This window comes from Heterodontus francisci, chromosome 34 (genome assembly GCF_036365525.1).
Source record: "Heterodontus francisci isolate sHetFra1 chromosome 34, sHetFra1.hap1, whole genome shotgun sequence".
Taxonomy (NCBI): Eukaryota; Metazoa; Chordata; class Chondrichthyes; order Heterodontiformes; family Heterodontidae; genus Heterodontus; species Heterodontus francisci.
Window position 1 is genome coordinate 15163643 of NC_090404.1, and position 25887 is coordinate 15189529.

Consider the following 25887-nt stretch of genomic DNA (forward strand, 5'->3'; position numbering starts at 1 on the left):
CCGTGTCACATTACTCCTTCCAAAGTGTATCACCTCACACTTTTCAGCGTTAAATTCCATCTGCCACCTTTCTGCCCATTTGACCATCCCGTCTATATCTTCCTGTAACCTAAGACACTCTACCTCACTGTTGACCACTCGGCCAATCTTTGTGTCATCCACAAACTTACTGATCCTACCCCCCACATAGTCATCTATGTCATTTATATAAATGACAAACAATAGGGGACCCAGCACAGATCCCTGTGGTACGCCACTGGACACTGGCTTCCAGTCACTAAAACAGCCGTCAGTCATCACTCTCTGTCTCCTACAGCTATGCCAATTTTGAATCCACCTTATCAAGTTACCCTGTATCCCATGTGCATTTGCTTTCTTGATAAGTCTCCCATGTGGGACCTTGTCAAAGGCTTATCTGAAATCCATGTAAACTACATCAACTGCACTACCCTCATCTACACACCTGGTCACATGCTCAAAAAATTCAATCAAATTTGTTGGGCATGACCTCCCTCTGACAAAGCCATGCTAACTATTCCTAATCAAATTTTGCCTCTCCAAGTGGAGATAGATTCTCTCCTTCAGAATTTTCTTCAATAGTTTCCCTATCCCTGACGTGAGACTCACTGGTCTGTAGTTACCTGGCTTATCTCTAAAACCTTTCTTAAATAGTGGGATCACATTAGCTGTTCTCCAGTCCTCTGGCATCTCCCCCGTGGCCAGAGAGGAATTAAAAATTAGGGTCAGAGCCCCTGCAATCTCCACCCTCACCTCCCACAGCATCCTGGGACACAAATCGTCCGGACCTGGAGATTTGTCCACTTTTAAGCCTTCCAAAATCTCCAATACCTTGTCACTCCCTATGACAATTTTCTCAAGAACCTCACAGTCTCTCTGTTTGAGTTCCATATCGACATCCTCATTCTCTTGTGTGAAGACAGATGTGAAGTATTCGTTCAACACCCTACCAATGTCCTCTGGCTCCACCCACAGATTTCCCCCTTGGTCCCTAATGGGTCCTACTCTTTCCCTGGTTATCCTCTTCCCATTGATATACTTATAGAATATCTTGGGATTTTCCCTACTTTTACCAGCCAGAGCTTTCTCATATCCCCTCTTTTCTCTCCTAATTGCTTTCTTAAGCTCCATCCTACACTTTCTGTACTCCATTAATGCTTCCGTTGATTTGCTCTCCTTGTATTTGCTAAAAGCCTCTCTTTTCCTTCTCATCATACCCTGAATGTTTCTGGTCATCCATGGTTCTCTGGGCTTGTTACTCCTACCTATTACCATAGAGGGAACATGTTGGGCCTGTACCCTCCACATTTCCTTTTTGAATGCCCCCCGCCCCCCACCCCCCGTCTTCTATAGATTTCCCGACAAGTAACTCTTTCCAGTCTACCTTGGCCAGGTCCTGCCTTACTTTACTAAAATTCGCTCTCCCCCAATCCAAAACCTTTTTTTGCAACTTGTCTATTTTTTTCTCCATAACAAGCTTAAATTGTACCATGTTATGGTCACTATCACCAAAATGCTCCCCCACCAACACATCAACCACCTGTCCGGCTTCATTCCCCAGAATTAGGTCCAGCACTGCACCCTCCCCGGCTGGATCTTCTACATATTGAGCTAAAAAGTTCTCCTGTATACATTTTAAGAACTCCACTCCATCTAAGCCCATAACATGATGACTATCCCAATTAATGTTGGGAAAGTTGAAATCACCTAATACAATTACCCTATTATTTTTACACACCTCTGCAAATTGCGCACATATTTGCTCTTCAATTTCCCGCTGACTATCTGGGGGTCTATAATAAACACCTAGCAATGTGGCTGTCCCTTTTTTATTCCTAAACTCTATCCATAAAGCTTCAGTTGATGCCCCCTCCAAGAAATCATCTCTCCTTACTGCAGTAACTGACTCCTTAACTAACATTGCAATGCCCCCTCCTCTTTTACCCCCTCCTCTGTCTCGCCTGAAGATTCTATATCCCAGGATATTGAGTTGCCAATCCTGCCCCTCCCTCAACCATGTCTCCGTGATGGCTATTATATCACAATTCCACGTGTCAATCATTGCCCTTAACTCATACGTTTTACTTGCAATACTCCTGGCATTAAAGTAGAGGCCTTCCACCCTGGTCTTACTCCCTTGAAACTTACTTCCGCTGTATTCCCTCTGACTTGTTCGCTTTCCTGTGTTTAGCTTCCTATTTCTCACCCCCACCATCCTCTCTCCAAGGCACAATCAGTTACAGCACAAGCAGCATGTTGTTGGCTTGGGTAATAAATGCTGGCCTAGCCTGCGACACCCACATGCCGCAAACAAATAAAAAAAATAAGGGAGCGGGACAGGTCACTGAATAACTCAAGGGGTGAAAGTTACCTCCAGAAGTCCCACTTTCTCCTGCAGTTCCTTCTTGGTTCGAATCAAGGGAGGTGTCTTCAGCCTTTGAAGAAGGACGAAGAATGCGTTAATTATGTGAACAGAGAAATTGAACTGCTGCAGTCCATGTGGGGTAGGTACACCCACAGTGCTGTTAGGAAGAGAGTTCCAGGATCTTGATCCAGTGACAGTGAAGGAACGGCAATATAGTTCCAAGTCAGGATGGTGTGTGGCTTGACGGGGAACTTGCAGGTGGTGGTGTTCCCATACATCTGTTGCCCTTGTCCTTCTAGGTGGTAAAGGTTGCGGGTTTGGAAGCTGCTGTCGAAGGAGCTTTGGTGATTTGCTGCAGCGCATCTTGTAGATGGTACACACTGCTGCCACTGTGCGTCGGTGGTGGAGGGAGTGAATATTTGTGGATGGGGTGCCAATCAAGCGGGCTGCTTTGTTCTGGATGGTGTTGAGCTTCTTGAGTGTTGTTGGAGCTGCACCCATCCAGGCAAGTGGGGAGTATTCCATCACACTCTTGACTTGTGCCTTGCAGATGGTGGACAGGCTTTGGGGAGTCAGGAGGTGAGTTACTCGCTGTAGGATTCCCAGGCTCTGACCTGATCTTGTATCCACGATATTTATATGGCTACTCCAGTTCAGTTTCTGATCAATGGTAGCCCCTAAGATGTTGATAGTGGGGAATTCAGCGATGGTCATGCCACTGAATGTCAAGGGGAGATGGTTAGATTCTCTCTTGTTGGAGATGGTCATTGCCTGGCACTTGTGTGGCACAAATGTTATTTGCCACTTATCAGCCCAAGCCTGGATATTATCCAGATCTTGCTGCATTTCTACATGGACTGCTTCAGTATCTGAGGAGTCATGAATGGTGCTGAACATTGTGCAATCATCAGTGAACATCCCCACTTCTGACCTTATGACTGAAGGAAGGTCATTGATGAAGCAGCTGAAGATGGTTGGGCCTAGGACACTACCCTGAGGAACTCCTGCGGTGATGTCCTGGAGCTCAGATGATTGACCTCCAACAACCACAATCATCTTCCTTTGCGCTAGGTATGACTCCAACCAGCCGAATCTTCCCCACTGATGCCCACTGGCAACAGTAGTCAGCAATGTATGTGTTCAATTAGTGATATTAATAGTTATTATTGTGTGTCAGCCATGGTGGAGATGGTAGGACTCTTTGCTTCTGTGTCAGAAGGTTGTGTCGTTCAAGTCTCACTCAGAGACCTGAGCACAGAAATCCAGGTCCGACACTCCCAGGGCCAGTACCGAGGGAGCGCTGCACTGTCACAGGTGCCGTCTTTCGGATAAGACATTAAACCGAGGGCCCCGTCTGCCCTCTCAGGTGGAGGTGAAAGATCACAGAGTCACTATGCAGGGGGAGTTCTCCCCGGTGACCTAGGGCCAATATTTATTCCTTAACCAAAATCAGTAAAAGAAAAATGATCCTGCCATTATCACATTGCTGTACGTGGGAGCTTGCTGTGCACAAATTGGCTGCTGTGTTTTCTGCATCACAGCAATGACTACACTCCAAAAAGTGCTTCATTGATTGTAAAGTGCTTTGGGATACCTTGAAATCAGGAAGGGCATTGTATAATGCTACGGAAGTGCATCTATTGTTTGTAAAATATGTTTTAAGGACTTAATGTTGAATTATGGACACTGATTCATCTGGAATCTTGAAGAGATGCTGAAATTTGTGTGTTTTCTTTTTAAAAGAAGTCACCAGAAGGTTCCTGGATCTGGCTTGTAAACAAGATCTTACTGGAAGGCACCTGTCTGTGGATAAACACCCAGCAGGGGTTGCTTTTGACTTGGGGTGATGTTTACAAAGAAGTGGCAGGTCAAGATTTAGAGGTCAGGGGGCTTGACTTCTGAAATGTTTTTGTTTCAATTTGAATTGTTACAAAAGCCAACGAGTACGTGCTTGCCAAAAAGAGACCCAGCTCGCCTCTCTCTCCTTCGAAAAGAAACCCTGCATTTCTAGTGTGTCAGATTCCTATTTCCTCCTGTTTTGAAGAAAGCCTGCGCATCGAATGTGTGGGAACTGATAACCCTTGTTGCTGAATTTCTGCTGCAAGTCCTATCTGAAGACTCTGTAGCTGCACTTCTTGGAAAGCCTACCCAAACTGATCTTCAAAATCACCTGGAAAGAACTGTTCGAGGAAGATCCGAGTGACAGCCATCTAGACACATTTGAGACGCCAAACCAAAACATCGTTCCATATCATCTCTTTTTTTTCTTCAAGTATGAGCAAGTATTCAGCCCAAGTGGTTTTTTTCTTCCTGTTTTCTTTGTAACAAAAATCAAACAAAAAGCGCTAAACAAAAATCCCTTTTATTTTTTCCGGTTAACCGGTGTGTGTGTACGTGAGGGGGGCTAAGATAAAGAAAAATAAAGGAGTTTTAATATTCCATCTGTGTGTGTGTATGCTTTACTTCATTACTGGTTAAGACTTGCTTTATAATAAACTGATAATCTTATTGTTTATTAAAGAAACCTGGTTGGTGTCTTTTATTCTGGGAAAAATAGAGTCTATGATTGATCGTATTGGTAAGTGGGAAAATTTAAATATATGACGTGACCTGCGGAGAAATGGAACGAGGATAAATAGTGCACTCCTCCTGCCTCGGTCCTAACAATAAATAAATGCGAGGATTTCTTTTCATGCTGAATTTCTACGAAAGTGTTTGCACCCAATGACTTGCGGAATAACTCGCAGAATATCCACTGCCGACTGCCCAGCAGTAAAACCTCTTACCCGAAGTCGTGTGGTATCCTGGTGTAAAACTCATTACAAGCCTCCACCAGAGCCTTCCCAGTCACGTTCCGGTTCATACAGTCCTCAATCTTCTGAAGGGAGAGGTAGCCAGCTTTGATCTGAGCAGTGGTCAGCTTACCTGTACAGAGGAATGACGGATAGACAGAGATCGAATCTTAATCGACATTAGCTTCGATCCTTACCAGTCAAAGCCAGATCTCAGGATCACCACCCACGGGAACTTTACCGCTGTCCGCCATGGATCAGTATGTCTCACTCTCTCTCGCCTCTGAGCCACAAGGCTGCCGATCGGGTCCCCACTCCACAGACTTCAGCACAAGATCTAATCTGACACTACAGTACCGAGGGAGCGCTGTAATGTCAGACACGCCATCTTTCAAACGTGAATTTAAACCAAGGCGCCGTCTGCCCTCTCAGGTGGACATAAAAGATCCCAGGACCACTCGAAGAACAGGAGAGTTCCTGTTTACCCCTCAGACACCAGCACTTAAAAACAAAATTATCTGGCCATTATTACACTGCTGTTTGTGGGAGCTTGCTGTGCAAAAACTGGCTGCTGCGTTTCCTACATTACAACAGTGACTACAATTCCAAAAAGGAATATTTCATTGGCTGTAAAGTGCTTTGGGATGTCCTGAGGATGCGACAGGGGTTATGTAAATGCAAGTTCAGTCTAGCCACAATTGGTCACTTGACATCTGTAAAAACCTGCCCAATAAGGGTTTGGGTCCATTGGGATTGTGGACAATGGGAATGAATGGGAAGGGGTTTGGGTCCATTGGAATTGTGGACAATGGGAGTGAATGGGAAGGGGTTTGTGTCCATTGGAATTGTGGACAATGGGAGTGAATGGGAAGGGGTTTGAGTCCATTGGGATTGTGGACAATGGGAATGAATGGGAAGGGGTTTGTGTCCATTGGAATTGTGGACAATGGGAGTGAATGGGAAGGGGTTTGGGTCCATTGGAATTGTGGACAATGGGAGTGAATGGGAAGGGGTTTGTGTCCATTGGAATTGTGGACAATGGGAGTGAATGGGAAGGGGTTTGTGTCCATTGGAATTGTGGACAATGGGAGTGAATGGGAAGGGGTTTGAGTCCATTGGGATTGTGGACAATGGGAATGAATGGGAAGGGGTTTGGGTCCATTGGGATTTTGGACAATGGGAGTGAATGGGAAGGGGTTTGTGTCCATTGGAATTGTGGACAATGGGAGTGAATGGGAAGGGGTTTGAGTCCATTGGGATTGTGGACAATGGGAGTGAATGGGAACGGGTTTGGGTCCATTGGGATTTTGGACAATGGGAGTGAATGGGAAAGGGTTTGGGTCCATTGGGATTTTGGACAATAGGAATGAATGGGAACGGGTTTGTGTCCATTGGAATTGTGGACAATGGGAGTGAATGGGAAGGGGTTTGGGTCCATTGGGATTTTGGACAATGGGAGTGAATGGGAAGGGGTTTGGGTCCATTGGGATTTTGGACAATGGGAATGAATGGGAAAGGGTTTGTGTCCATTGGAATTGTGGACAATGGGAGTGAATGGGAAGGGGTTTGGGTCCATTGGGATTGTGGACAATGGGAGTGAATGGGAACGGGTTTGGGTCCATTGGGATTTTGGACAATGGGAATGAATGGGAAAGGGTTTGTGTCCATTGGGATTGTGTACAATGGGAGTGAATGGGAAAGGGTTTGTGTCCATTGGAATTGTGGACAATGGGAGTGAATGGGAAGGGGTTTGGGTCCATTGGGATTTTGGACAATGGGAATGAATGGGAAAGGGTTTGTGTCCATTGGAATTGTGGACAATGGGAGTGAATGGGAAGGGGTTTGGGTCCATTGGGATTTTGGACAATGGGAATGAATGGGAAAGGGTTTGTGTCCATTGGAATTGTGGACAATGGGAGTGAATGGGAAGGGGTTTGGGTCCATTGGGATTTTGGACAATGGGAATGAATGGGAAAGGGTTTGTGTCCATTGGAATTGTGGACAATGGGAGTGAATGGGAAGGGGTTCTGTCCACAGATGCAAAGAACCGCAAAGAACACAGTGTTTCAGCATCCAAGCAAAATCATTGTCCACACACCTCCATCTACATAATATGTTGAATTCCAAGTCATTGTCCCTACCTAGTGGAGCCTTCTTGGTGTCATATTTCAGCTGAATCACCATCTCCTCCATTGCCTGTATGTTACAGATCAGCTCGATCAGCTCCTGGACTCGACGGTCCAGCTTCGACTCCACCTTGGGGGCTTTGGCCGCTTCTGCAACCTTCCCACCCTCCTAGAACACAGAGACAGCGAACAGATAGTCAGTCAATGCAAGCAAACTGACACTGGGACATGGGGTGAACACAACAGACTTACAAAGTAGATTGGCACAACACAGTCAATGTAAGCATTGCCTTTTTCCACAGGCAGTACTGAACATGGATTACTGGGGGTCGAATGAAAGTCCCATCCTCCTCCCCCCCACACACCCCACCCCCCCCCCCCCCCACCACACCTCCTCTCTCAGTCAAATCCAGGGACAGGGCGGGAGGGGGAGCAATTAAAATGGAGCCGGGGAGACTTGGCCTACTCACTTTCCGTTCCCATCTGGTTGGGGTCCCGTTGGGGAGGAAAGCTGTTTGCTCATAAGGCCAGGCTGCTAAAATAGGCCGAGGCTGCCTACTCCCATTCCCGCCCGGGGAGTTGAATCTAGGGCCCTGATTTCAAATCCTGGAACTGCTGGTCCCCAGTAACCTCGGACTTTAATGGTTTTCTAGTTCCCAGCTGCAGACCCACTGGCGCCGGTCACCCTGGGGGCTGTATCGATATCCAGTTGCCAGTTCCAGATCTCCCAGCACTGAGAGCCCCGAGGTCTGAATGGACTTCAAGTTTCACATTCCAGATCCATCAGCGCTGAGCATTCCGAATTTTCAGTGGACTCCTATCGCAGACACTGTAACTCTCAGTGCTGAGTGCCGTGAGCACTGTGTGGAATGGCTCCAAACTTTGACTGGGGGGGGGGGGGGGCCTTCACAAACGAAAGGAGAACTATCAGTCAATCCCCTGTGTCTCAACAACTACAGAATCAAGGCAAAACGCGTATCAGAAGATGGGGGAATAATTAGACCAGGGCACAGACATGCAAAATAGCCCTGCTTTTAAAGTCATACATTTTTAAATCACTTACTTTATATTGTTACGACTGAGGTAGGAGGAGTGCACGGTTTATTCTAGTCCCACTTCTCCACAGGTCACAACAAATATTTAAATTTTACCGATATGGTCAATAATATGCTTTATTTTTCCCAGAATAAAACACACCAACCAGGTTGTTTTAATAAACAAAATTATCAATTTATTATAAAACATGTCTTAACCAGTAATGCAGCAAAGCATAAACACACAGATTGAAATATTAAAGTTCCCTTTTTACCTTAGCCCCTCCCCCCCCACCCCCCCCCCCCCCCCGCCCACACACAGACAAAGAACAAAGAACAGTACAGCACCGGAAAAGGCCATTCGGCCTTCCAAGCCTGCGCCGATCATGATGCCTGTCTAAACTAAAACCTTCTGCATTTCCGGGGTCCGTGTCCCTCTATCCCCATCCTATTCATGTATTTGTCAAGATGCGTCTTAAACATCGCTATCATACCTGCTTCCACCACCTCCACTAGTCACATTCCTCCATTCAGAAAAGCACCCTTCCACTGATACCCTCTGTCTTCTATGATCGAGCCAATTCTGTATCCATCTTGCCAGCTCACCTCTGATCCCATGTGACTTCACCTTTTGTACCAGTCTGCCATGAGGGACCTTGTCAAAGGCTTTACTGAAGTCCATTTAGACAACATCCACTGCCCTTCCTTCATCAATCATCTTCGTCACTTCCTCAAAAAACTCAATCAAATTAGTGAGACACAACCTCCCCTTCACAAAACCATGCTGTCTCTCGCTAATAAGTTCATTTGTTGCCAAATGGGAGTAAATCCTGTCCTGAAGAATCCTCTCTCATAATTTCCCTACCACTGACGTAAGGCTCACCAGCCTATAATTTCCTGGATTATCCTTGCTACCCTTCTTAAACAAAGGAACAACATTAGCTATTCTCCAGTCCTCTGGGACCTCACCTGTAGCCAATGAGGATACAAAGATTTCTGTCAAGGCCCCAGCAATTTCCTCCCTTGCCTCCCTCAGTATTCTGGGGTAGATCCCATCAGGCCCTGGAGACATATCTACCTTAATGTTTTTCAAGACGCCCAACACCACCTCCTTTTAGATATCGACATGACCCAGACTATCTACACTCCCTTCCCTAGACTCATCATCCACCAAGTCCTTCTCTTTGGTGAATACTGATGCAAAGTACTCATTTAGTACCTCGCCCATTCCTCATCCTTGAGTGGGCCAACCCTTTCCCTGGCTACCCTCTTGCTCTTTATATACATATAAAAAGCCTTGGGATTCTCCTTAATCCTGTTTGCCAATGACTTTTCATGACCCCTTTTCGCCCTCCTGACTCCTTGCTTAAGTTCCTTCCTACTGTCTTTATATTCCTCAAGGGCTTCGCCTGTTCCCAGCCTTCCAGCCCTTACGTATGCTTCCTTTTTCTTTTTGACGAGGCTCACAATATCCCACATTATCCAAGGTTCCCGAAACTTGCCAAACTTATCCTTCAGCCTCACAGGAACATGCTGGTCCTGGATTCTAATCAACTGACGTTTGAAAGATTCCCACATGTCAGATGTTTATTTACCCTCAAACAGCCGCCCCCAATCTAAATTCTTCAGTTGCTGCCTAATATTGTTATAATTAGCCTTCCCCCAATTTAGCACCTTCACCCGAGGACTACTCTTATCCTTATCCTTTAAGTACCTTAAAACTTATGGAATTATGGTCACTGTTCCCAAAACAGTCCCCTGCTGAAACTTCGACCACCGGGCTGGACTCATTCCCCAATACCAGCTCCAGTACACCCCTTCCCCAGTTGGACTATCTATATATTGTTTCAAGAAGCCCTCCTGGATGCTCCTTACAAATTCTGCCCCATCCAAGCCCCTGGCACTAAGTGAGTCCCAGTCAATATAGGGGAAGTTAAAATCACCCACCACAACAACCTGTTGCTTTTACATCTTTCAAACATCTGTCTCCATATCTGCTCCTCTATCTCCCACTGGCTGTTGGGAGGCCTGTAGTAAACCCCCAACACTGTGACTGCACCTTTCCTATTCCTGAGCTCTACCCATATTGCCTCGCTGCATGAGCCCTCCGAGGTGTCCTCCCGCAGTACAGCTGTGATATTCTCCTTAACCAGTAATGTAACTCCCCCACCCCTTTCACATCCCCCTCTATCTGCCTGAAGCATCTAAATCCCAGAACATTTATCTGCCAATCCTGTCCTTCCCTCAACCAAGACTCTGTAATAGCATCAACATCATAGTTCCAAGTACTAATCCAAGCTCTAAGTTCATCTGCCTTTCCTGTTATACTTCTCACATTGAAACAAATGCACTTCAGACCACCAGTCCCGCTGTGCTCAGCAACATCTCCCTGCCTGCTCTTCCTCTCTGTCTTACTGGCCTTATTCACTAGTAATCCCGAGATTACAACCCTAGAGGTCCGATTTTTTAACTTACTACCAAACTTCCTGAACTTCCCCTGCAGGACACACATCAGTTCATTGGAAAAATAAAAGGGATTTTGGTTTTAGAGCTCTGTTACAAAAAAAAAAGACAAAAACACACTTAGGCTGAATAGTTGCTCATTCGTGAAGAAAAAAAAGATATGGAAAGATGTCCTTTGTTTTGGTTCGGCGTCCCAAATGCGTATAGACGAATGTCACTAGAATCTTCCTAGAACAGTTCTTTCCAGGTGATGTTGAAGATCAGTTTGGGTAGACTTTCCAAGAAATACAACTTAGAGGTTTCAGATTGGCCTTACAGCAGAACTGCGGCAACAAGGGGGTTTCAGCTCCCACACATTCGATATGCAGGGTTTCATCACAAATAAGAGGAAAGAGGAGACTGACACATATGCAGGGTTTCTTTCCAAGAGAGAGAAAAAGAGATGAGCTGGGTTTTCTTGGCAGGCAAAAACCTTTTGTAACAATTCAAACTGAAACCAAAAACATTCCAGAAGTCAAGCCTCTTGACCGCGATAAATCTTGTCCTGTCACTTCTCTGTAAACATCTTCTCCAAGTCAAAACTACAAGCTCCCTGCTGATATTTTCTCTGACAACAGGTGCCTTCCAGTAAAGGTTTATTTACAAGCCAAGTCCAGGAAGCCTTCTGGTGACCTCTTTCAGAAAAAACCCCACAAAGTTCAGCATCTCTTCAAGCTTCCAGATTATCAATGTGCATAATTCAACTATAAGTCCTTAAAAACATATTTTACAAGAAGCACTCTCGTATCAATATTACTTAATAAAGTAGCAAAACAGCAATCTGAGAAAAAGCAGGTGACCTGACAGGAGCGCATTTATGGCAGTGGAGATGGGCGACACAATGCTGAGATGCTGCAGCGCCACCACTGACAAATTGCAAACGTGACATGTTTACATAGGCAATTTTCTATAATAAATATGGATATAGGAACTTAAAATGAAAAAAAATTCTTATTGGAGAGAGCAAAAGAGATATATAAAAATGGTAGCAGGAATGAGGAATTTCAATTACGTGGAGGGATTGGAGAAGCTGGGAACATCCTCCTTACAGCAGAGAAGGCTCAGAGGAGATTTGATAGAGGTGTTCAACATGATGAGGGGTTTTGACAAAGTAGATAATGAGAAAGTGGCAGGAGGGTCAGTGACCAGAGGACACAAATTTAAGGTAACTGGCAAAAGAACCAAGAGGAGAGATGAGGAGATTTTTTTGAAACGCAGAGAGCCAAGTTCCTTCTAACTTTTAAAAGCAAAATACTGCGGATGCTGGAAATCTGAAATAAAAACAAGAAATGTTGGAAATACTCAGCAAGTCTGGCAGCATCTGTGGAGAGAGAAGCAGAGTGAACGTTTCAGGTCAGTGACCCTTCTTCAGAACTGGCAAATATTAGAAATGTAAAAGGTTATAAGCAAGTAAAGCAGGGGTGGGGCAAGAGATAACAAAGGAGAAGGTGTTGATAGGATAAGGTCACAGAATAGCTGACCAGAAGGTCATGGAGCAAAGATATGTTAATGGTATGTTGAAAGACAAAGCATTTGTACAGATAGGGTGTTAACGGACTGCTCACAATGTGGTCTCCTCTACATTGGAGAGACCAAACGCAGACTGGGTGACCACTTTGCAGAACACCTCCGCTCAGTCCAAAAGCAGGACCCCGAGCTTCCGGTTGCTTGCCATTTCAACACTCCCCCCTACTCTCATGCTCACATCTCTGTCCTGGGCTTGCTGCAGTGTTCCAGTGGACATCAACGCAAGCTCGAGGAACATCATCTCATTTACCGATTAGGCACACTACAGCCTGCTGGACTGAACACGGAGTTCAATAATTTCAGAGCATGACGGGCCCCACATTTTACTTTTATTTTTAGTTATTTTTTCTTTTTCCTCTTTTTTTTTTAAATATATATTCTTTTGTGTTTATTTTATTTCATCTTAGTTTGTTCAGTTTGCTTACCCACTGTTTTTTTCATGTTTGTACTTGCGGCTGTTCAATGTTCAGACCGTTAACACCCTATCTGTACTAATGCTTTGTCTTTCAACACACCATTAACATATCTTTGCTCCATGACCTTCTGGTCAGCTATTCTGTGACCTTGTCCTAACTACACCTTCTCCTTCGTTAGCTCTTGCCCCACTCCCGCTTTACTTGCTTATAACCTTTTACATTTCTAATATTTGCCAGTTCTGAAGAAGGGTCACTGACATGAAACGTTAACTCTGCTTCTCTCTCCACAGATGCTGCCAGACCTGCTGAGTATTTCCAACATTTCTTGTTTTTATTCCTTCTAACTTTTGTTTGTTGTGTGCCACCCATTTGTTCTGCACCACCCATTTGTTCTGCTGCAGGGTCCCTTTAAGATGGCCACACGGCTGCGCACTCGCGCTGCTTAGAGGGAGTTCAGGCCACGAGTTATGATCTGGAATGCACAGGGTGTTGGAAGCAGATTCAATAGTAATTTTCAGAAGTGTTACAACCGAGGTGGGAGGAGGGCACTGTCTTTTGTAGTTCCACTTCTCCACAGGTCACAACATATATTTAAATGTTTACCCAGTTACCGATACGATCAATCATATACTCTATTCTTTATCGCTGAATAAAATGCACCAACCAGGTTTCCGTAATAACAAAATTATCAGTTTATTATAAAACAAGACTTATCCAGTAAAGAAGCAAAGCATTAACGCACAGATTGAAATATGAAAGTTCCCTTTTTAAATACCCGACACACACACGTTAAAGAAAAATAAATAAATTTTCTCTGCAGAGCTCTTATACAAAAAAACAGACAAAAAAGGACTACTTTGGCCAAACGCTTGCTAATTCTTGAATAAAATATATAGAAGGATGTCAGTTTTCCCTTTTGGGCTGGCATCCGGGCACACAGAGACGAGTCACTGGGATCCTTTCAAAAGCAGTTTGTTCCGGAGACGTCAAGAAATAGTGGCATCAGGAGTTTCAGTTATCGCATTCTGGATTCACAGGGCTTTTTCGAAGAGGTAGAGAAAGAGGAGTGACACACTGGACTTCTCAGGGTCTCTTCGAGAGGTGCAGGAAAGATGAGCTGGGGGTTTCTTTCCAGCAGGATACAAAATCAACTGCTTTTCAAAACTGTCCACACCCCCAGCTGAACCAAAACCATATCTCACAAGCGAAATCAATTCCTGACCCTCATAAATCTTGACATGTCACTTCTCCGTAAACATCTCCCCCAAGTCACCAAGGTTTCTGCTCTTTATTTATCTTAAGGCATGTGATATCCAGTAAAGATTGTCTTCAAACACATCGCAAGCGTCCTTTCAGTGAACTTTCATCAACAAAGCAAAGTCCTTTAACCTTTAACCTTCCAAAATGAATCCATTTCCACAACTTAAATACGAGTCGTCAAAAATTATATTGAACAAAAAAAATGGAAGCGTTTTCACAACAAAAGGCAATTGGATAAACACTTGCAAAAGAAACATTTGCAGCATTATGGGGAAAGTAAAACAGGGGAGGACGGGGTGAAGACGGAATCTCCCTTCCAAAGAGCCAGCACAAGCATGCTGGGCTGAATGTCCTCCCTCTGTGCAGTGGCATTCTGCAAGGTGACACAAAATGTGACAAAAATGTACGCAGACACAGGACCCTAAATATATTAGGGTATGTGGAGACCACTGCACAAGAGCACTGACACAATGATGGAGAGGAACAAACCCGGTGCCCACTCACCTTCTCCGCAGGTGCGTCCCCACTGTAGTCCCGACTCAACACATCGTACTTTCCTGGAACTTTCTCAAAAGACGCTCTCAGGGACCAATCGTTCTTCGTCTTGTCGAAAAACCTGGGAGGGACAGAATGGGGGGAACAATTTAGCCGGTGCAGTGCTCAGCGGACGCAACCCAGTGTTCCAGCCTCCCACATCCACGTGAGCAGCCGAATGGCTAATACAGGCCTCTCGATGAGCTGTTGAGAACAAACTCTGCCAAAGGAATATTCGATTGGAAGCCTGCCGTGCAGTAACAACTGGGACAGTGTAGAGGGAGCTTTACTCTGTATCTAACCCCCGTGCTGTACCTGTCCTGGGAGTGTTTGATGGGGACAGTGTAGAGGGAGCTTTACTCTGTATCTAACCCGTGCTGTACCTGTCCTGGGAGTGTGTGATGGGGACAGTGTAGAGGGAGCTTTACTCTGTATCTAACCCCCGTGCTGTACCTGTCCTGGGAGTGTGTGATGGGGACAGTGTAGAGGGAGCTTTACTCTGTATCTAACCCCCGTGCTGTACCTGTCCTGGGAGTGTTTGATGGGACAATGAGGAGGGAGGTCCATTCTGTACCTGAACTGAGTGTATGGTGTTTATGTGCAGAAGAATCCATGAAGGTTACAGTAAGCATCGAGGCGGGAGCGTGACTGCATTTTTCTCTGCTCTTTAAAGACCATCAAAAGCAACTTTGCTTCACCTACTTTTTCTGAAAGACATCCTTGGCTTTATTCAGATCAGTTCCACACAAGATCAGATTGTTCTGTCCGACCTTCCCCACTGAAAGGGAAACAAGGTGAGAAAATATCACGCCGAGAACGCGGATTCCGATCACAATGCCAGTGCGCCAACTCACATTCCCCCTTAACCTCCTCTGTCCCATTTAATATTTTATACCCTCGATCGAATCCCTTCTTCACCCCCTCTGTCCCATTTAATATTTTACACCCTCGATCGAATCCCTTCTTCACCCCCTCTGTCCCATTTAATATTTTACACCCTCGATCGGGACCCTCCTTAACCCCCTCTGTCCCATTTAATATTTTACACCCTCGATCGGGACCCTCCTTAACCCCCTCTGTCCCATTTAATATTTCACACCCTCGATCGGGACCCTCCTTAACCCCCTCTGTCCCATTTAATATTTCACACCCTCGATCGGGACCCTTCTTAACCCCCTCTGTCCCATTTAATATTTTACACCCTCGATCGGGACCCTCCTTAACCCCCTCTGTCCCACTTAATATTTTACACCTCAAACTCAGCGAGACTGGGTAATGGACCCTGAGACCATGCTGCTGTGTGTGGAGATCAGTGCTACCCCGGGCCAAGCAGTTATCCACTCAGTTCTGCATTAAAACCTGACTTAAATTTATAAAGTGATGAACATCGGAATGCAGAGTGCTCACCTCTGCCCCAGCGCATCCAGACACTGAAATTTCTCTTGGCATCATCCTCCAGTAGCTGAATGATGTAGTACTTGTTGTTATTATACTGCAGGTTTGTCTGTTGGAGGAAGTTTAGAGTACAGAATAACTGGTGCATTGGTCTAGCTTTAACCCATCACCTGGTGCGTGTTGACCAGCCTTGGCTCCCAGACCACCAACAGCTCCACTTTAAAATTCTCATCCTGGTTTTCAAATCCCTCCCTATCTCTGTAACCTCCTCCAGCCCCCATAACCCTCCGAGATCTCCGCCCTCCTCTAACTCCGGCCTCTCGTGCATCCCCCGATTTTAATCGTTCCACCATTGGCGGCCGTGCCTTCAGCCGCCTGGGCCCCGAGCTCTGGAATTCCCTCCCTGCACCTCTCCCTCTCTGCCCCCACCACCTCCTTCATTTAAGACGGGAGGGGGCAGTTCTCCCCAGTTTCCTGGGGCCAATAGTTATCCCTTGATCGAGAGACACTGTTGCCTTGGGTGGAACGCTCGAGAGCCATATTCGGTGGATTGGCAAAAGAAGCAACGGCGACAGGAGGAGAAGCATTTTCACGCAGCGAGTGGTTGGGATCTGGAATGCACTTCCCGACAGTGCGGTGGAGGCAGCCTCAATCGAGACTTTTAAAGGGGAATTGGATAAGAACCTGGAGATTTAAGAAACAATTTGCAGGGCTACAGGGGAAAAGGGTGGGGGTGGAGAGGCAGCAGGACGAGCTGACTAGCTCTTGCAGAGAGCGGGTGCGGACTCGATGGGCCAAATGGCCTCCTTCTGTGCCACAAGACAAATGATCTGGTCAAGCCCCCGAAGAGCTGAAGGCCAACCACAGGGCCGGCAGCTCAGCAGCACCACCTGGGAGAAGTGGCCACTGCCGGTACTGCAGAGTCCTCAGACCCAGGTCTGCAATTGGAACCCCAGAACAGAGGTAGGTGATGCGGGGTCACCGGGGCCAGTCCGGAAGGACCCGGAGAGTGGGGGGGGGGGGGGGGGGGAGTGGGTGCAGCCTTCAGTCCAGGGGGAGGTGGGTCCCCGGGGGGGGGGGGGGGGGGGGTGGGGGTGGATTGGTTCCCAGCAGGGGGGTCCTCCGTGGGCCACAAACTGTCCCCCACCCCTCCAAGCCCGCAGCGAAGGCACCTCGTTCTCCAAGGCATCCTCCCCTCCGATCTTAAGAGTCACAGAGTCACTTAGGGCACAGGAGGAGTGCCACTCAGCCCATCGAGTCCGTGCCGGCTCTCCGCGGGGCAATCCAGTCAGTCCCACTCCCTAATCTGCAGCCCTGCAAGTTTGTTTCCTGCATGAGCCCACCCAATTTCCTTTTGAAATCATTGATCGTCTCGTCTCCACTTCCAACACCCTCGTAGTCAGCAAGTTCCCGTCATTACCACTTGCTGCGTAAAAAAGTTCTTCCTCATATTCCCCTTGTATCTCTTGCCCAAAACCTTAAATCTGCGTTCCCTAGTCCTTCTACGGTCAGTTAACAGTTTTTCCTCGTCTAGCTTATCTCAGCCTGTCATAATCTTGTACACCTCTATCAAATCTCCCCTCAATCTCTGCTCCAGGGAGAACAACCCCAGCACTTCTCCAACCTAACCTTGGAACTAAAATCCCCCATCCCTGGAACCGTTCTGGTAAATCTCCTCTGCACCCTCTCAAGAACCCTCACATCCTTCCTAAAGCGTGGTGACCAGAACCAGACACAATACTCCAGCTGGGGGCCGAACCAGAGCATTATAAAAGTTCAGCATAACCTCCCTGCTTTTGTACTCAATGCCTCCATTTATGAAGCCCCAGATTCCACATGCACTACTAACCACTCTCTCAATATGTCCCGTCAGCTTCTCTTCCAATGGCGGCTGCGGGGTCTTTCACCTCCACCTTGGACAGCAGACCGGGCCGCTGGTTTAATGTTTCACCTGCAAGACGGCACCTCCAACGGGGCAGCGCTCCCTCGGTATTGGCGCCAAGCCGTGCCGGCCCCGGACTATGGAGTTTCAGGAGTGGGGACGGGAATCCTTGAGCTTATGATTCAGAGGGGAGAGCAAGAGCAGCCGAGCCACGACTGACTACGAGCAACGCCACAGGGGAGGGGAGGTCCGCGAGGGTACCAACCTGAGCCACTGCATTGCACCTACCTGGTTTAGGAGCGTGTCGTACACATCGTCCCCTTCGCAGTACACGTGCGCCTGCAGGAGAAGCAAAGAAGAAGTTACAAGCTCCGCCTCTAACAAGCACCGCTAATACAGAGAGGTGTCGCAAAGCACCTTTATAAAAAAGAGGATTCAGAATAGTGGAGCAGGAGAGAAATGGGGAAGCAGGAGAGTGAGGCACCATATGTACACGGTCAATGAGCTGGCTCCTGAGAGCAATGGGGGAAGGAGGTAATGAGGTTGAGTGATCTACAGACAGGGTAGGACCACAAGGAAGTTAAAGGCAGTATCAAATTGAAAGAAAAGGCGTACAATTCCAGGAAGATTAGAGGCAGTTCAGAAGATTGTACAGAGTTTAAAAACCAGCGACTTTTAAAAAAGGGAGAAATTAAGAGTACTAATGGAAGCTAGCTAGAAATATAAAAACAGACAGTAAGAAGTTTTTAAAAAGGAAAACAGTAACTAAAGTCAGTGTTGGTTCCTTAGTGGGCGAGACTGGGGAATTAATAATGGGAAATAAGGAAATGGCGGAAAAAAAATCCCAGAAATACTTGTAAATTGTGAGGTGAAAGGGAGGGAGGAACTTAAAACAATTACAACCACCAGGGAAAGGGCACTGAGAAAACTACCAGAGCTAAAGGCTGACAAGTCCCCAGGACATGATGGTCTACATCCCAGGGTCCTCAAAGAAGCGGCTGCTGGGTTAATAGATGCCCGAGATTCTGGAAAGGTCCCAACAGATTGGAAAATAACGAATGTAACTCCTCCATTCAAGAAAGGAAGGAGACAGAAAGCAGGAAACTACAGGCCCAGTTCGTCTAACAGCTGTCGTTGGGAAAATGCTAGAATCCATTATTAACAAGCTTATAGCAGGGCACTTAAAAAAAATCTTAATTCAATCTGGCAGAGTCAACATGGCTTTGTGAAGGGGAAATCGTGTTTGACTAATTTATAAGAGTTCTTTGAGAAAGCAACAAAGCAGGGTGGACAAAGGGTGTAACCTGGATTTCCAAAAGGCATTTGATAAATTGCCACCTCAAAGATTACTATTCAAAATAAGAGCTCAAGGTGCAGGGGGCAACGTATTAGCATGGATAGAGGATTGGTTAGTTAATAGGAAGCAGACAGTAGGGATAAATGGGTCATTTTCAGGTTGGAAAGCAGAAACTAGTGGATTGTCACAGGGATCAGTGCTGGGGCCTCGACTATTTACAATCTATATCAATGACTTGGATGAAGGGACTGAAGGTATGGTTGCTAAATTTGCTGATGGCACAAAGATAGGTAGGAAAGTAAATTGTGAAGAGGATACATGAAGTCTGCAAAAGGATATAAATAGGTTAAGTGAGTGGGCACATATTTGCCAGATGGAGTATAATGTTCACCTCGGCAGGAAGAATAGAAAAGCAGTATATTAACTAAATGGGGCGAGATTGCAGAACTCAGTGGTCCAGAGGGATCTGGGCGTCCTGGTACCTGATTCACAAAAAGTTAGCATGTAGGTACAGCAAGTGATTAGGAAGGCAAATGGAACGCTGTTGTTTGCTGCAAGGGGAAATCGAGTATAAAAGTAGGGAAGTTTTGCTACAGCTGTACAGGGCGTTGGTGAGACCACATCTGGAGTACTGAGTACAGTTTTGGTCTCCTTTCTGAAGAAAGGATATAATTGCATTAACAGTTCAGAGGAGGTTCACTCGACTGATTCCTGGGATGGTGGGGGAGGAGGGGAGGTGGGGGGGGGTTAATCTCATGAGGAAAGGTTGGGCCTGTATCCCTTGGAGTTTAGAAGAATGAGGGGTGATCTTATTGAGCGGTCTTTACAGGGTGGATACTGAAAGGATGCTCCCCCCTTATGGGAGAGACGAGAACTAGGGAAGACTAGGCAGAGATAAGGAGAGAAATGTTTTCTCCCAGAGGATGGTTAATCTGTGGAATTCTCTTCCCCAGAGAATAATTTTAAGGCCGAGTTAGATAGATTCTTGACTGACAAGGGAGTCAAAGGTTATAACGGGTAGGCGGGAAAGTAGAGTTGAAGCCACAATCAGATGAGCCACGATCTTATCAAGCGGCGGATCAGGCCCGAGGGGCCGAATGGCCCAGCTCCTGCTCCTAATTCGTATGTATAGGAACAGGAGGAGGCCATTCAGCCCCTCGAGCCTGTTCCTCCCATTCAACGAGGTCATGACTGATCGGCGACCTAACTCCATATATCCGCCTTTGCCCTTTGGTTTACAAAATCCAATCAATCTCAGATTTAAAATTAACAACGGATTGAGTATCAATTGCCGTTTGCGGAAGAGAATTCCAACCTCCTTTTGCGCGCAGAAGCGTTTCCTAATTTCACTCCTGAGCACACGCAGACCGACCGCTTTGCAGAACACCTCCGCTCGGTCCGCAAGCACGACCCCGAGCTTCCGGTTGCTTGCCATTTCAACAACACCCACCACCCCCCCCCCACCCACCCACTGCTCTCATGCCCACATTTCTGTCCCTGTCCTGCTGCAGGGTTCCACTGAAGCTCAACGCAAGCTCGAGGAGCATGACCTCATCTTCCGATTAGGCACTCTACAGCCTTCAGGACTCAACGTTGAGTTCAATGATTTCAGAGCATGACTGGCCTTTTTTAAATTGACTTTTACTTTATTGAATTTTATTTTATTTTTGAGCCATGGGCCTGTCTTAAACGTGTATTTCAGGTCTTTAATTTACTTTTACTTTATCGAATTTTATTTTATTTTTGAACCATGGGCCTGTCTAAAACGTGTATTTCAGGTCTTTGCTTTTGGACGAAGCTGCTCGTTATTCTGTCATCAACACTCTCTCTGGACTAACGCTTTATCTTTTAATACAGCTATCAGCATTCTCTTTGCCTTTGCCCCGTAACAGCTTTGTTATTTAATCTCTCCAGCCCTCTGCCCTATCACACACCTTCCCTTTTCTTCTCATCCCCCCTCACTTGTTTCAAACCTATTAGGTCCGATGAAGAGGACAGAGTAAATAAGGCCAGTAGGACTAAGAGGAAGAGCAGGCAGGGAGATGTTGCTGAGCACAGCGGGACTGGTGGTCTGAAGAGCATTTGTTTCAATGCGAGCGGTATAACAGGTAAGGCAGATGAACTTAGAGCTTGGATTAGTACTTGGAAATATGATGTTGTTGCTATTACAGAGACTTGGTTGAGGGAAGGGCAGGATTGGCAGCTAAATGTTCCAGGCTTTAGAAGCTTCAGGCGGGATAGAGGGGGATGTAAAAGGGGTGGGGGAGTTGCATTACTGGTTAAGGAGAAGATCACAGCTATACTGCGGGAGGACACCTCAGAGGGGTCATGCAGCGAGGCAATATGAGTGGAGCTCAGGAATAGGAAGGGTGCAGTCACGATGTTGGGGGTTTACTACAGGCCGCCCAACAGCCAGCGGGAGGTAGAGGAGCAGATATGTAGACAGATTTTGGAAAGATGTAAAGGTAACAGGATTGTGGTGGTGGGTGATTTTAACTTCCCCAATATTGACTGGGACTCACTTAGTGCTAGGGGCTTGGATGGGGCAGAATTTGTGAGGAGCATCCAGGAGGGCTTCTTGAAACAGTATGTAGAGAGTCCAACTAGGGATGGGGCCATTCTGGACCTGGTATTGGGGAATGAGCCCGGCCAGGTGGTCGAAGTTTCAGTGGGGGAGCATTTCGGGAGCAGTGACCATAATTCCATAAGTTTTAAGGTACTTGTGGATAAGGATAAGAGTAGTCCTCGGGTGAAGTTGCTAAATTGGGGGAAGGCTAATTATAACAATATTAGGCAGGAACTGAAGAATTTAGATGGGGGGGGGCAACTGTTTGAGGGTAAATCAACATCTGACATGTGGGAGTCTTTCAAACGTCAACTGATTAGAATCCAGGACCAGCATGTTCCTGTGAGGAAGAAAGACAGGTTTGGCAAGTTTCGGGAAGCTTGGATAACACGGGATATTGTGAGCCTCGTCAAAAAGAAAAAGGAAGCATTTGTAAGGGCTGGAAGGCTAGGAACAGATGAAGCACTTGAGGAATATAAAGACAGTAGGAAGGAACTTAAGCAAGGAGTTAGGAGGGCTAAAAGGGGTCATGAAAAGTCATTGGCAAACAGGATTAAGGAAAATCCCAAGGCTTTTTATACATATATAAAGAGCAAGAGGGTAACCGGGGAAAGGGTTGGCCCACTCAAGGACAGAGATGGGAATCTATGTGTGGAGCCAGAGGAAATGGGCGAGGTGCTAAATGAGTACTTTGCATCAGTATTCACCAAAGAGAAGGACTTGATGGATGATGAGCCTAGGGAAGGGAGTGCAGATAGTCTCAGTCATCTCATTATCAAAAAGGAGGAGGTGTTGGGTGTCTTGCAAAGCATTAAGGTAGATACGTCCCCAGGGCCTGATGGGATCTACCCTAGAATACTGAGGGAGGCAAGGGAAGAAATTGCTAGGGCCTTGACAGAAATCTTTGCATCCTCATTGGCTACAGGTGAGGTCCCAGAGGACTGGAGAATAGCCAATGTTGTGCCTTTGTTTAAGAAGGGTGGCAAGGATAATCCAGGAAATTATAGGCCGGTGAGACTTACGTCAATGGTAGGGAAACTATTAGAGAGGATTATTCGGGACAGGATTTACTCCCATTTGGAAACAAACGAACTTATTAGCGAGAGACAGCATGGTTTTTGTGAAGGGGAGGTTGTGTCTTACTAATTTGATTGAGTTTTTTGAGGAAGTGACGAAGATGATTGATGAAGGAAAGGCAGTGGATGTTATCTATATGGACTTTAGTAAAGCCTTTGACAAGGTCCCGCATGGCAGACTGGTACAAAAGGTGAAGTCACACGGGATCAGAGGTGAGCTGGCAAGATGGATACAGAACTGGCTCGGTCATCGAAGACAGAGGGTATCAGTGGATGGGTGTTTTTCTGAATGGAGGAATGTGACTAGTGGTGTTCCGCAGGGATCAGTGCTGGGACCTTTGCTGTTTGTAGTATATATAAATGATTTGGAGGATAATGTAGCTGGTCTGATTAGTAAGTTTGCGGACGACACAAAGGTGGAGTTGCGGATAATGATGAGGATTGTCAGAGGATACAGCAGGATATAGATCGGTTGGAGACTTGGGCGGAGAAATGGCAGATGGAGTTTAATCCGGACAAATGTGAGGTAATGCATTTTAGAAGGTCTAATGCAGGTGGGAGGTATACAGTAAATGGCAGAACTCTTAGGAGTATTGACAGGCAGAGATATCTGGGCGTACAGGTCCACAGGTCATTGAAAGTGGCAACGCAGGTGGATAAGGTGGTCAAGAAGGCATACGGCATGCTTGCCTTCATCGGCCGGGGCATAGAGTATAAAAATTGGCAAGTCATGTTGCAGCTGTACAGAACCTTAGTTAGGCCACACTTAGAATATTGCGTGCAATTCTGGTCGCCACACTACCAGAAGGACGTGGAGGCTTTGGAGAGGGTACAGAGGAGGTTTACCAGGATGTTGCCTGGTCTGGAGGGCATTAGCTATGAGGAGAGGTTGGAAAAACCCGGACAGTTTTCACTGGAACGACGGAGGTGGAGGGGCAACATGATGGAGCTTTACAAAGTTATGAGCGGCATGGACAGAGTGGATAGTCAGAAGCTTTTTCCCAGGGTGGAAGAGTCAGTTACTAGGGGACATAGGTTTAAGGTGTGAGGGGCAAAGTTTAGAGGGGATGTGCGAGGCAAGTTTTTTTACACAGTGGGTGGTGAGTGCCTGGAACTTGCTGCCAGGGGAGGTGGTGGAAACAGATACGATAGCGACGTTTAAGAGACATCTTGACAAATACATGAATAGGAAGGGAATAGAGGGATATGGGCCCCAGAAGTGCAGAAGGTGTTAGTTTAGGCAGGCATCAAGATCGGCGCAGGCTTGGAGGGCCGAATGGCCTGTTCCTGTGCTGTACTGTTCTTTGTTCTTTTGTTCTAACCTTTTGTTCTAACATTTCTAACCTTTGCCAGTTCTGAAGAACACAGATCTAAAACGCTAACCCTGCTTCTCTCTCCACAGATGCTGCCAGACCTGCTGAGTATTTCCAGCACTTTCTCTTTTTATTCCGGATTTCCAGCATCCGCAGTATTTTGCTTTTATCCACTCCTGAAAGGTCTGGCTCTAATTTTTAGACTTTACGCCCGAGTCCGATACTCCCCGACCAGCAGAAATAGTTTCTCCCTATCTCACCCATCAGTTTCCTTTACTATTTGAAAACTCTGACCAACTCATTCCTTAAACATTCTAAAGTCCAGGGAATACAACCCTGGTTTGTGCAATCTCTCCTCGCAAATTAACCCTTGGAGTCCCGGTACAATTCTGGTAAATCTACGTTGCACTCCCTCCAAGGCCAATCTATCCTTCCTAAGGTGCGGTACCCAGAACTGCTCACAGTTCTCCAGGTGTGGGTTAACCGGCTGAAGCATGCCTTTAACCTCCCCGCACTATTTTGGAATAAAAGGGACAGCAGAAGCGTGGGTACGAAGTTGGCTGAGTGACAGGAAACAGAGAGTAGTGGGGAACGGTTGTATTTCGGACTGGAGGGACTATACAAGTGGGGTTCCCCGGGGATCGGTACTAGGACCACTGCTTTTCTTGATCTATATTAATCACCTAGACTTGGATGTAAAGGGCAGAGCTTCAAAATTTGCAGATGACACAAAACTTGGAAGTATTGTGAACTGTGAGGAGGATAGTGATAAACTTCAAGAGGACTTAGATCAGCTGGTGGAATGGGCAGACAAGTGGTGGATGAAATGTAATGCAGAAAAACGTAAAGTGATACATTTTGATCGGAAGAACAAGGAAAGGTAATATCTTGTAAAGTCTACAATTCGAAAGTGGGGGCTTGCAGGAGCAGAGGGACCTGGGGGTATCCGTGCACACATCACTGAAGGTGGTAAGGTGGGTTGAGAAAGTGGTTAATGAAGCAAAGGGGATCCTGGGCTTTATAAACAGAGGCACAGCATACGAAAACAAGGAAGTTGTGATAAACCTGTATAAAACACCGATTCGGCTGCAACTGGAGTATTGTGTCCAGTTCTGGGCACCGCACTTTAGGAAGGATGTGAAGGCTTTAGAGGGGATGCAGAAAAGATTCACGAGAATGGTTCCAGGGATGAGGAACTTCAGTTTCGTGGATAGATTATGGAAGTTGGGACTGTTTTCCTTGGAGAAGAGAAGGCTGAGAGGAGATTTGATAGAGGTGTTCAAAATCATGGGGGAGAGCCAACTGTGCAACAGCCCCGACAAACAAATTTCTCTGCAGCACCTGTGGAAGAGCCTGTCACTCTAGAATTGGCCTTTATAGCCACTCCAGGCGCTGCTTCACAAACCACTGACCACCTCCAGGCGCGTATCCATTGTCTCTCGAGATAAGGAGGCCAAAGAAGGAGTAAAAAGCATGAGGGGTCTGGACAGAGTAGATAGAGAGAAACTGTTCCCACTGGGGGAAGCATCGAGAACGAGAGGGCATGGATTTAAAATGAAAAAAACAAAGGTGACATGAGGACAAACATTTTCACACAGCTGAGTGGTTAAGATCTGGAATGCACTGCCTCAGAGTGTGGTGGAGGCAGGTTCAATCATAGCCTTCAAAAGAGAACCGGATAATTATCTGAAAAGATTTGCAAGGCTATGGGGAAAAGCGCGGGGGAATGGAACTAGCCAAGTTGTTCTTAGAGGGCCGGCACAGACACGAGGGGCTGAATGGCC

At 46.4% G+C, this 25887-nt stretch overlaps 1 protein-coding gene across 4 annotated transcripts in view; it reads right to left on the reverse strand.

Moving 5' to 3' along the window:
- parp2 (poly (ADP-ribose) polymerase 2) overlaps nucleotides 1-25887 on the reverse strand; it is a 59797-nt gene that overhangs the window by 14524 nt on the left and 19386 nt on the right. For all 4 annotated transcript variants that reach the window (XM_068014440.1, XM_068014439.1, XM_068014442.1 and 1 more), the window contains exons 8-14: nucleotides 18140-18190; nucleotides 15982-16078; nucleotides 15277-15352; nucleotides 14545-14656; nucleotides 7317-7470; nucleotides 5170-5308; nucleotides 2390-2453 (exon numbers count right to left, since the gene is read on the reverse strand). In XM_068014440.1, coding sequence (XP_067870541.1) covers nucleotides 2390-2453; nucleotides 5170-5308; nucleotides 7317-7470; nucleotides 14545-14656; nucleotides 15277-15352; nucleotides 15982-16078; nucleotides 18140-18190 — 693 coding nt within the window. The remainder of the gene's footprint in view (nucleotides 1-2389; nucleotides 2454-5169; nucleotides 5309-7316; nucleotides 7471-14544; nucleotides 14657-15276; nucleotides 15353-15981; nucleotides 16079-18139; nucleotides 18191-25887) is intronic.